The sequence below is a fragment of the Chelonoidis abingdonii genome, chromosome 10, assembly GCF_003597395.2.
Source record: "Chelonoidis abingdonii isolate Lonesome George chromosome 10, CheloAbing_2.0, whole genome shotgun sequence".
Lineage (NCBI taxonomy): Eukaryota > Metazoa > Chordata > Testudines > Testudinidae > Chelonoidis > Chelonoidis abingdonii.
This window is the reverse complement of record NC_133778.1, coordinates 36,152,859-36,165,595: the sequence shown is the minus strand read 5'-3', so window position 1 is coordinate 36,165,595 and position 12,737 is coordinate 36,152,859. Positions and strand designations below refer to the sequence as shown.

The window sequence follows — 12,737 nt, the reverse complement described above, 5'->3', positions numbered from 1 at the left end:
TAAGCTACACAACTCATTGGCAAGAAATTCATGGTGAAATACTATGGCTAAGTTAAAAACAGAGTGGATAGCTTCATGACCAGTTTAAAATGTGTAGATATGAATGTTAAACTAATAACATGCATAATTAAATCTCATGCTTCAGAGTGTGAGTTAATCAACAACAGGAGTCAGGAAGAACTTTTTTTAGCACACTATTAGCCAAATCAACTGTTCTCAAACTGAGTGGTGGGACCTCAAAATGGGTCACAGACCCATTTTAATGGTCACCAAGGCCAACATTAGACTTGCTGAGGCCCAGGGCTGAAGCTGAAGTCTAAGCCCTGCCACCAAAGGCTGAAGTTGAAGCCCAAGGGTTTCAGCCCAGGGCGGTGGGGCTCCAGCTCCACACACACCCAGCCCGGCCTCATGTAGTAATTTTTGTTATCAGAAGGGGTCACAGTGCAATGAAGTTTGAGAACTGCTGAGCTAGATGCATTATGCAGTGTTTTTTCTTCCTCTAAACCAAAAGGTATTGATGACCCCACCATAGACAGAATATCAAATTAGATGAACCTGTGGTTTGACCACGTATGACAGCTTCTCTGTGTTCATCTCCACAACTTGTAGGTTTATCAAAGAAATATGATCTCTCAGGTAATCAGTTTTTACAAACCCAGGTTCCTGTCATACTAAATCTTGATGCATCAGTTCCATTACTCTTTGGTCTAGCGCAGTAGTTCTCAAACTCTTCCATACAACAACTCCCATTTTCATACCAGGATCCTCTCAGGGAACCCATCTGATCTAGCCATTACTCCACTCCCATTTAGCAACGTGGTAAATTTAATGTTGAGAAATGCAAAGTGATGCACATTGGAAAACATAATCCCAACTATACATATAAAATGATGCGGTCTAACTTAGCTGTTACCGCTCAAGAAAGAGATTTTGGAGTCATTGTGGATAGCTTATGCTCAAATAAATTTGTTAGTTTCCAAGGTGCCACAAGTACTCCCATTTTAATTCTTGGCTACTACTTCTTTACTCACCTTATCTTTTGTTTCTCACTCGTTTGTGTATGCATATGTATATTTTATATATACACATATAATAGACACACGAAGAAATGAACTGAAACAATTCTGCAGCATAAGAGGACAAAGGAAAACGAAGACGAGAACAAAGTTATAGAGATATGCCTGATTATGCAAAGATGCTGAGCACTTCCAATTTTGATTTGCTGCAGCTGGAGTTGCTGCTCAGGACCTCTAAAATTAGATATGGAAATACACAGTTAAGGCCCCCAAACAAATATATGAAAAAAACAAATGTCTCTTTCAAAATCAGTTTAATCTCATCTGGGACCACAAAAATTAAAATGCCTTAATCAGAATTATATGGTTATTATATGGCATCACTATAACGCAGAGTAAGGTCATTCAGGTGCTTTAACTGTGCATTTCTTATCTAAACATGTTCAAGTATTATAACTTTAGCTTTGAATTTTCTGGGTTTGTAATATTTGGTTTGGGGATAATTACAACATCCATACAATGTTTGTTACCATGAAGTACTGCTTCATACACTCAATCTTAACTTCAACTTAAATTAAATCTTCATCTTAGAGTATAATGTGATTGTGCACATTAAAGCAATATATATTTCTTTATTGTTTTAATTCTCTTCTCCATTTCCTTTTATTGTGTTCATTTATGTTTAATGTCCTAAAAAATCTCAAAATTAATTTCTGCTATATTTTGTGTAATGGATGTTTTTTCTTAGAGTGTCTATCTTATTTGTCATGTTTCTGTGACCACTGCTCTTCAAAATACCTATCATTCTCATTCTACCCTTGGGGAAGGGAATAGCACTGGCTAGTACTGGAATGAATACAGCACTACTGTGATATTCCCCTCTGGTGTTATCTGGACCGGTGATCTCCTAGGTCACTCCAATTCTTAACTCTGGGAACCAGCCTTACCCCGGTCTGCTGTGAGAATCCCCACTCCTGGGCTATTCACGCACAACCTCTGGCATGTAAGCTGCTCCTTGGATTGTGCAGCTGAATGACACTAACCAATATCTCCAGTCCCAGACACAACCCTAGGACCCTCCATCCTGGAGTGTCCAGTTATGCCCGCTGGACACTACAAGCTTATATCAGTTCGTCAATTTAATAAAGAAATTGATATGTACCGGGCTTGTTATCCCAAGTCTGACACGCTTCAAACCAAATGCACTGCTTCAGGTAGAATAAACAAACAGATTTATTAACTATAAAGACAGATTTTTTTTGAGTGATTGTACGTCAAAGCGTAACAAATCAGACCTGGTCAAATGAAACAAAAGCAAAATGCATTCTAAGCTGATCTTAACACTTTCAATGCCCTTACAAACTTAGATGCTTCTCACCACAGGCTGGCTGGTTGCTCTTTAACCAGGCTCTCCTCTTTGATTTGCGCTTCAGTCGCTTGGTGGTGGTGGTGGTGTCTGTAGATGTAGGTGGAAGAGAGAGGAAGAGCATGGCAAAATCTCTCCCTTTTATCATGTTCTTTCTTCCCTCTCGGCTTTGCCTGCCCCACTCCCTTCAGAGTCAGGTGAGTATCATCTCATCAAAGTCCCAAAATGGCCAAAGGAAGAGGGTTGACTCATTTGAGAGTCCAACAGATCCTTTTGTTGCTGCCTAGGCCAGAGTCCTTTGTTCCTGTGAGGCTGGGCTGGGTTTGTCCCATACTTGCCCTGATGAGGTGTGAACTGCCTCTCTGCTCTTGGAGAGTTTTTGCCTGGGCTTATTTTAAGTCACAAGGCTACATTTTCAGCCTCATAACTACATACATGAAATTATAACCTAAAACATTACTGTAACAACAATGCTCAGTGCATCATGAGCCTTCCAAAGACACCCGACATAACAAACTTTGCATTGGATTCCACACAATCATTTTACAAGGATGAACACGGGGGTGCTGAGTGTTCCCCAGAGGCACAGAGAGTCACAACTACCAGCTGATGTCTACTTTTAAAAGCTGCTGAATAAAACAATTCTTCAAATGTTTCCCTTAAATTGAACTGCACCTCCCAGGGCCTATGCTGACAATCACTTAATCACTCTGTTAAACTGAAAGAGATATAGTATTAATATTGATATATAATGGTTACCTTGCATAATAAAATGCAACTCCTATCTGCTCATGCCCTTCTGTTATCTAAAAGGCCTTTCCCACAAGGGAACACCCAGCCTAAAAAATTTACACAAATGATTGTGAGCCTTTGTAATATTACTGTATGATAATAAGAAAAAATCCAGCCAAGAGCTGTAATCCATAGTCTATATTATCAGGATCTGTGTATTATACAGAAAGAGCAAACTGTGCCAGAGTGCAGCACAATAGCACATTCCCAGTAGGCAACATGACTGTCCTCTGCATCCTTGCATAGGTACAAAGGAGACGGTCTATAAGAATTGCTACTGGGGAGCCGCTGGGAGGAGAGTTCCCACATTCAGGTTTTCAGGACTTTGCTGAACCCCATTCTGGAGATGTTTGGATCTGTTAGGTTTTTAGGGATTCTGCAGCACAGAAGGGCAAGGCTTTGTGTTTTGCTTGATTTTGCTTCTGGTAACTTGTTTTTATGTGCTGGTATAAAGCATTACTTCTGTTGGACAAATCACTTGATTCCTGGTTTTATTTCTATTGCACCCCAACAGCTCACAAGGGGAATAATGTTTTTCTCTTCTAATAGCTCTTTTCCTCTTCCCCTACCCTATTAAAAATTCATGTTTTACTTTCTCTAAAATTGCTTTTTGTAATTATTGTTTTAATACAAGATCATAATAGTACTCTTTCCCCTTGTTTTTAATGGCCATTGGCAGAATGTTATTTTTACCCATTTGAGACCATACTTACTGCTCTACTGTGTGTGCTGTTTTCACTGATCTGGGGAAGGATTTGGGATGGCATCAAATCAGCTTCACAGTTTTGTACAGCTAAACTAATAAATTATATTTCAGATAATGTTAATATTTCTTGTGACTACAATATTATTTAAAATGCTGCTCTGCTTGCTGACATACAAAAGTTGGGGTAAGATGGAAATAATCCATAAATAAGGTCCAAAAGCAGTAAAACACTTTGAGGAAAAAGGACTAATGTCTTGAAAATCTATAACTTTAAGCTACCTAAATGAAATACTTTTAACAAATGATTAAAGATGAATTCTATATGCCTGCTGTCTATGTACTTATAATGCACTCATTACTCTAGCAGCTGAGCACAAATACAAATACTGTACCTCTGTGATGTCGTATGATGGCCTCACGGCATTTTTCTCATACATTTTTCCCCCCTGCTTGTTTTTCACATTAGAAATACAGGTTGTTCCCTGTTGTTGCTCCTAGACCCTGTTGAGGGAACTGGAGTGGGATAACCTGAAATCTGAGCTGTAGCTTTCCCTGTACTCAGCTGACGGGAGAAGGGACGCTGAGTCTGAGGACTTGTCCAGATACACAAGTTGTACTGGTGTAGTTAAAGTGGTACAACCCACCAACCTCCTACAATGGAGACAGTTATATCCAGGTTCTGAGCATGTTGCACAAAGTGATGAGCACCCTCAACTCTCAGTGAAATCAACAAATTGCAGGAGTTTAGTACTCAACAGGATTGAGTCCTAATTTCCTTATTGATTAACATTAATCTGCTTCTTAAAACATTCTCATTTAAGAGACATTGCCATTTTAGAATGAAGATTTTCCATTGAGAATCAGTGATGTTCCAAAAAATTACACTATCTACTTTTTATTCCAGTTGGAGTAGGTCTCAAAGAAATACACGTATAATGAGAAGCATTACTAAAGTAGTTCTATGGAGTCTTACTGATGGAAGCAGCCCCATATGTCATTGGCCAGTGTACATGCATTTTTTTTTAAACTAAATCTGACAAATTCCTGTTTGCAAATCAATTGAATTATTTATGAATAACAGTTGCAAGACTGGACTCTTAAACTAAAACAAAGGATGTATTTCCATTAATAACTGCATTTCATCCAAGTTTAAAATTTTCATTAGCACAAACTTTCTAATAACAATTTATCTTTATAAATGACTTAGCACAAAATTATAATGTATTCAGTTTTTCTGCTGTTATACATTTCTAAAGTCTTGCGTTAAGTTGAAATATGTGATATTTCACTTGTAAGATAAAAAGCATTTTTAATTAAAGGAAATGTAATGAAGAAATAAAATAATAGAACTAAACATGCAACATCTAGAATCTAAGGTATATGACATTCATTAGCAGGAATTTCCTACTTTCATACACTGAATGTTTGTTGTTCTCTGCTAGACTTAGAAATGTTTAATGACTCTTAAACTTCATAATTCAAGTTACCTTGGGGAAACAGAGACAATCAGTAATTTAATATTGATAAAAATTGATTATTCAATCTTCAAATTTAAAATTAATTCTGGTCCTGATCTTGCAAAGTAAGTATAAGTAGTCTTATTGACTTCAAAGGGACTGCTCGCATGAGTAAGGGTTTGCAAGATCCAGCCCAATAACCTAATCGTCACCAGATTCACTATTAAGGCCTCAAGCTATTATTTGATTTCATGACTATTCCACTTCAGAAAAAGGCATTTTGTAACAAAAATATTATATCCTCTTTGAAAACACCATGCAAGTCATTATAACCTATTTAAACAAGTGGAGTTCTGTATGGGCACAAGAGACCTATCTGCACACATCACAGTGCAGGATTGGGACCTAAAGTATGAGGTACCAATCTTTCATGATGAGCACTCTTAACTCCCTGTAACTTCAGTGGAAGTTGAAGACCCTTTGTTTGTAACAAGAGCCCAATCCAATTTCCACTGAAGCTAATGGAATAATTTCCAGTGATTTCAATGGGAGTTTGATTAGGCCCTGTGGAAGTAAAAACCATGGTAGACACATTGAATGATAAACTTCCTAAATCTTTAAAAGCAGCAGAGAATCCTGTGGCACCTTATAGACTAACAGACGTTTTGGATCATGAGCTTTCGTGGGTGAATACCCACTTCGTCAGATGAAACTTCATCTGACAAAGTGGGTATTCACCCACGAAAGCTCATGATCCAAAACGTCTGTTAGTCTACAAGGTGCCACAGCATTCTCTGCTGCTTTTACAGATTCAGACTAACACGGCTACCCCTCTGATACTTGACTTCCTAAATCTTGTTAATTTCTTGTTAATTAAATTAACTTATCTGTAAACCAGTTGAATGATATTAGGGGAATATCTTTGTCTCTAACTTGCTTTATTATGTTCTGAAACACAATCTTTAAATGAAATTAAAGGTGTTTTGTTTAGTTAATATCTCTCAATATTTTGAACACCTGAGCCTTTGATTTCACTGAAGTCACTCTCTAATATAAAAAAGGAATGTTACTGTCATCCTTTTTTCCTCCACCTGTCAGCCTGACAAAGCTACCTGTTGATGTTTTTTCCCTTCACAGCTGATCAAACACCTTCATCATCATTAACACTGACTAATCATATCACATTTTTATTAATTTTTAAAGTAGTGTATTGTGAGCACTAACAATGACCTGAAAGCACTAGCAATGATCTGAAAGGGACCATCTGTCGCTTGTCTTTGCACTTGTATCCAAGCCTCTTTTGACGTCTTTATTCTTGCTAGTATTAAATAGAGCAGGCCTCCTTTTGCTTTAATATGTAATAGTCACAAATGTGCCAGGTACAAGAAGATAAATTGCATTAACTCAGAACCACCGTGGTTAATCAAAAGAGAAGCCAGATCCTCAGTTCTATTTTCATACAAAACCCCCAATGAAGCCACAGAGACTGAATCTTCTGATGCCAAAGCTGATCAGAGGTAACTCCACTGAAGTCAATTAAAGTTGCAACAGTGTAAACCTGATGTAAATAATGGGAAAACAGGGCCCAAGACTCCACCCCTTTCTCCATTAAGTATATTGGGGTCGGCAACCTTTCAGAAGTGGTGTGCCGAGTCTTCATTTATTCACTCTGATTTCAGGTTTTGCATGCCAGTAATACATTTTCATGTTTTTAGAAGGTCTCTTTCTCTAAGTCTATAATATATAACTAAACTATTGTTGTAGTAAAGTAAATAAGGTTTTTAAAATGTTTAAGAAGCTTCATTTAAAATTAAGTTAAAATGCAGGGCTCCCCGGACCAGTGGCCAGGACCCAGGCAGTGTGAGTGCCACTGAAAATCAGCTCGCGTACCACCTTCGGCACCCGTGCCATAGGTTGCCTACCCCTGAAGTATATATTTGTAGGTTTAAGCACAGAGAAGTGTATTAGGGTTATAAACTCTTAGCCTAACTACAATGAACAGAAACCAGACATAAGAAATAGAATGTAAAATAAATATTGACTGGTCAGTTAATGGAATATGCCATGATTATTTTTCTCCATTTTCTGTCACGAACAAATAAATCTATTAAAGTAACTGAGCTCTTTCAAGGGAAAGGGGCAAGAGTGACTGAAATGTTCCAGGCCCTCATCCCTAGGAAACTCCATGCCACACCAATGGTCCCCTCACCTCCTACAAGGAAAGCACCTGGAGCTATCCAGAGATTCCATAAACCCAAAGAGGACAGATGATATAATGAGGGGCAGACCCTGGCACTAGCAAACTCCAGTACCTTTAGATACTATAGACACTTAGGACTACGGAGGGAATCTCTTGGCTGGCTACTTCTTGTTTTAATCTCTTCACGTTGCAACCATCTCATAGTCAGCCCACTGTCAATGACTGGGAAAGAAGATAGGGAGACGGCGGGCAGTGGGGAGGGACAAGGGTGATGTTTTAGAGGGGAGGGCTGGATCAGAAACAGAGGGGGAAAAGGAACAAATAATGGGGAGGTGTAATGGGGTGGCTCCCCCACTCCAGTGGAAAAAGGGTTAAAGTCAGCCCTGGGAGAAGGTTGTGGCTGAGAGCTGCTAAGCTGGGCTGCTTGGGGAAGCAGCAGCAGCTGGGCCACGCCCCATCAGGCCACAGCTGGCCTGTATAAAAAGCTTGTGAGCCAAAAGCCCAAGAAGTCTCTCTCCAGGCTAGGAGAGAGCAGGGCCTGGCTGCCTGCAGATATGGTACTGGGAGTGAAGCAGGGCTTGGGAGAGCCAGGGGAGCTCTAGGCTGGCAACTCCCCAGGCTGCAGGGCCTGGTCCAAGGCCCACAGAGGTACTGGGAGGCAGAGGAAGGTGGCAGATCCAAACCCCTTTGCCTATGATGAGTGGCTTTTACACTGCAGTCTGCCCCAGGGAGTGGGGGCTTGGTGATGACTGGCATTAGCCCAGACTTAGGCAAGGTGGGGATAGCGGGTTGGGGAGACCCTGAGACTGCAGGAGTATTGCCAGGGGGTAGCACCCCAAAGACAAAAGGCACTGGATCCTGGGAGGGACATAGGGGTCAGGGGCAGCAGGTCACCAGCATGCAGAGGGTGCTCTGGAGGCTGGAAATGCTAATTCCCTGAGATGACCAGCAGGAGGTGCCACAGGGGTGAGTCCTGCATGTTTATAGGAGGGGGAAAGAAGAAAAATCTGAACTGACAAAAGTGACAAAACTTGGCCTCAGCCACTTTGCTTTATGTGTTTATATCCCTTTTGCTTAACCTCTGTCCTCTCTCTTTTAGTTTATAAAGTCTGTGGGGGCAGAGAGCTGTCTCAGCTTATGCCTCTAAAATGCCTACCACACTTTTGGGTCCTTGATGAATAATAAATAGTATCACTCAAAAGAAATTCATCCTGACCGGCCTGCCTTTTAAAAAATGCTCTGTTCTAATCCCCAGTTTTCTCCCTGCATGGTTCAGGAACAAGTGTCAATTTTTGTTTGTTTGCTTTTTATTATTCTAGGACAATATTAAAGATTTGCCCAATGTCTATCATCAAGCAACTAAAATATTTAAGTCCTTGCTATGAAGACATATATTTCTCAATCCTATATAGCTCTCCATGACCTAATCGGGTGAGAGGCCTGTTTTTTACATGTAACAAAGGAAATGTAAACAAAAAGAAGAGTAGGAAACCTGAAAGGGTATCTGGTTTTTTGCTTTAAAAAGAGTGGGTGGGTGGGAATCAGGGCCGGTGCAAGGATGTTTCGTGCCCTAGGTGCAAATTCCACCTTGCGTCCTCCACTGTGCCCCCACCCTGAGCTGCGCGCCCCCCCCCCCACGGCAGCTCTGTCCTGAAGTGCCCCCTTTTGGCAGCTCCCCAGCCCCCACCTTCCATCCTGAGGCACCCCCCACCACAGCTGACCCCTGCTCCATGCATGAGCACCCCGAGCACGCCGTGGCTGCTTCACTTCTCTCGCCTTCCAGACTTGCGGCACCTAAGCTGATTGGCGCCACAAGCCTGGGAGGCGGAAGAAGTGAAGCGGCCACGGCATGTTCAGGGAGGAGGCAGGGCAGGAGTGAGCAGGGGCAGGGAGTTCCCCTGCATGCCGCCCCCCCCCACTTGCTGCAGGTGGCCCTCTGCATGCTCCCCTGCCCCAGCTCCCTCTGCCTAAATGCCGGTGGCAACCGGGGCAGCCAAAGATCCAGCCGCCATGGTCACTGCAGAAGAAAACGGTGACCCCCAAATGCTGGTGCCCTAGGCGATCGCCTAAGTCGCCTAAATGGCTGCACTGGCCCTGGTGTGAATTGCTCTAAACTGAGAGAGCTCAGGGTGATATCCTGACCCTACCCATGTCAATGGGACTTAGGAGTTTTGCCATCACCTTCATAGAAGTCAGGATTTCATCCTGAAAGTGCAAAGTGAGTAATCTGAAGTGGTGGAGAAAGTCCTTGTAAGGGGAGATTGGAGTTGTTACCTTGTTCCCAGAAAAAGGTTTGGAAATCTGTCTTAGTCCAGAGGGGCACATGCAAAGGGTTTTCGGAAATATTTTATCTTTAGTTTGGTTTAGTAGCAGCCAGGAAAGGAGGTTTCCCTCAGCAGTGATAGAGAATAAGGATGATGATTTGCACCTTTTTTTATAGCACCTTTCATCAGATGTTATCAAAGTACTTTGCAAAGTGAATCAAGCCTTAAAACAACCCTGTGATGTGAAGTATAGAAATATAACAGTACTCATTTTACAGCCAGTTAACCTAGCCTTATCAGCCATTCTGAATTTTATAGATCTGTTCTAATTTTACTTGAGCAATCTCATGTCTTACAAGTAATACCTATGAAGGATTAATGGTTCCCGAAATCAGCTTTAGAAGCCCACAAGCTGTCATTATAATACAACATTATATCATGACACTGATGCAGTCTCACAGTATACTGCTGTAGTGATCTGTTAAGTGTTTGAATGCAAGGTGACTGTCACCCACCTCTTTGAATTTTCCTCTCTGGTTGCGAAGCTAAGGTCCAGTGTGGTTAAGTGGCTTGCCCTAGCCAGGGCCTGGCAGAGCCACCACCCAGAGAATCCTGACATCTCGCTATCTATATCTATCAATTTGATTAAGAGCTCAGTGTGCTGGATGGGGAATGGGATTTCTACCTCTTTCAGGCTTGATCCTATGGTTACAAAATTAATTCTTTCTAGGTTTCCCCCTACCCCTCCTCCCAGGGCATACTGCAGAGCAGGGCAGCAATAACGGGGCAGTGTGGATGCTCTGCTCTGCTCCCCCTTTGGAAAGTCACAGGGCTCCAGAAGCCAGGAAGCCTCACCCAGGCCCCACAAACTGAGGGGCACATGGCAGGCAGGCAGCTGGGCCTTGAGTGGCCAGCACATGAGTTCCTGTGCCCACAAACTCTCAAGCCCTATGGCTGGCCCCAGTCCTACCTGGTAAGCATCTGGGATGTTGACTGTCTCCCCATGCTCTGCCACGTAGCCAATAATGCCCTTGCCCCAGGGCACCTGCACCTCGTTGGAGTTCTCGGTGCTGCAGCAGGGCAGGAGTGGGGTGCCCGCATGCACGTCGAAGAACTTGGACACCAGGCTCTTCTTGCCCGCCGCGGCTCCCTCCACCAGGAAGAGAGAGCTCCGGTCGGCCTCCACCATGAGGCAGACGAAGATGAGGATCTTGTAGCTGAGGCTGGTAAGGTCCAGGTCGTTGGAGATGTCCTTGACCAGCTCCAGGAAGAACTGCCGCTCATTGTGTTCCTTGAGGTAGCGCTTGTAGTCCAGGGCAGTGGGCGGGTACTGGGGCAGGCTGACCCGGGACTCAAGCAGGGCGCTGAGGATGTGGGCCGTGGTCGGGGGCAAGGAGCTGGCTTTCCTGAGCAGGGCCCTTCTCCGCATGCTGCTGAGGGGCTCCTGGGCTCGGGCGTGCACGTGCTCGTCGTAGGTCAGGTTGACGTGGATGGCCTTGGACCTGGCGAAGCTCTGCCTCAGCTCCTTCTGGGAGGCCCTTCGCTGCAGCCCGCCGGCGGCGCTGGCCTCCCCGGGGTAGCTGCTGGCGGGGCCCAGGCTGGGGCTGCCGCTGCTTCGCCGGGCTTCAGAGCCGCCGGCGGCGCTGCTTGTGCTGGCGCTGGGAGGCGCTGCGGCGAGCGACTTCCTCCTCTTCAGCCACTTCTCCACCAGCTCCGGGTGCCGGTCCAGGAAACTTTCCACCGCAGCGAAGTCCAGGCTGGCAGCCGACATGGTCCCCGGGCTCCAGCGCCGCCGCCTCCCAGCACCGGCTCCGCTCCCAACTTGGGACCGCTCCCGAAACTGCCTCGAACTATTTCCGACCCCGCTGAACCATGGCAGAAGGGAGAGGGGATCCCCCGGCTCCCCAGCCCCCTCCCGCCCTAGGGAGGGAGCGGGCCCTCCCGCAGAGGTGGGGACGCTGCCCAGAAGTGAGGGAGCAACGTTTGTCTGACTTTCCGCTCTTATGTCCAGCCTGGCCCGCCTCCTCCTCTTGTATCGCCTCCTGCTCCTCCTCCACCTGGCCCGCGCTTCTCCTTGTCCTCCCCTACCCGCTCCCGGTTCTGGGCCAGGTCCTCCTACTCCCTCCACTTCCTCAGGGAAAGGTGCTGCCGCGGCTTTCCCGGGATGCACTGAGCTGAAAGCGCTTTTGGAAACCCTTCTGCGAACTGCTGCTGCTGCAAGCGGCTGCTCCTGCGTAACCCAGCCAGCAGACCACTGAGGAGGGAGTGGGAAGGGAGGGAAGAACGCGTGAGTCTGGGGGTGGGGGGAAAACAGAGTCAGCAGCATCCTATTTTCCTGGAGGCAGTAGCATGGCTACTCGGTGTGAGGTGCGCAGTGACTGCAGGGTGCCCTTCTTGTCCTCCCTATGGATCGTGAACACCAGTACTACAAGCAAGGAGCCTCCCATCGTTAATAGTTCAAACTAAGAAGGAGAGCTCAAGGCATTCAGTCTTTTCGTTCATCCCTGCGTGGGGAGGGAGGAGGATTTGTGGGCATGTTTGTGTGCGAGAAAGATGTGTGGGTGTGGATGTTTGTGCGTGGGAATATTGGTAAGTGTAAATATGTGTGATATAAATATTGCGTTTCTATTAATATAAATTAAGCTTGTTAATATTCGTTTAAAATCAGTGAACATATTTCCTTCAAAAAAAAAGCCCTTCTCTTATTTGACTTGTTTGTGCCCGAAAATAATACTCGCACTCTCTACTTAAAGAAACGAACTGTCCACGCCCAGAGTCCCTTGGGCATCGTTAATGATATTTTCTTTACTGGCTTTCTGCAAACACAGCCAGCGAAGGTAGAATCGGAGGATGTGAGGAGTAGGGTGATCAGACAGCAAATGCCAAAAATCGGGACAGGAGATGGGGGGAAATGACCCCAAAATCGGGACATCTGG

The 12,737-nt window shown here is 44.4% G+C and overlaps 1 protein-coding gene across 2 annotated transcripts in view; it reads right to left on the bottom strand.

Annotated features, from left to right (window-relative positions):
• Positions 1–11,703, bottom strand: part of PDE11A (phosphodiesterase 11A) — a 227,533-nt gene extending 215,830 nt beyond the window's left edge. The window contains exon 1 of one of the 2 annotated variants that reach the window (XM_075070082.1): positions 10,772–11,703. In XM_075070082.1, coding sequence (XP_074926183.1) covers positions 10,772–11,572 — 801 coding nt within the window. In that variant the 5' untranslated portion in view covers positions 11,573–11,703. The remainder of the gene's footprint in view (positions 1–10,771) is intronic. The other variant, XM_075070083.1, reaches the window with a different exon arrangement.
• Positions 11,704–12,737: the final 1,034 nt, after the last annotated feature.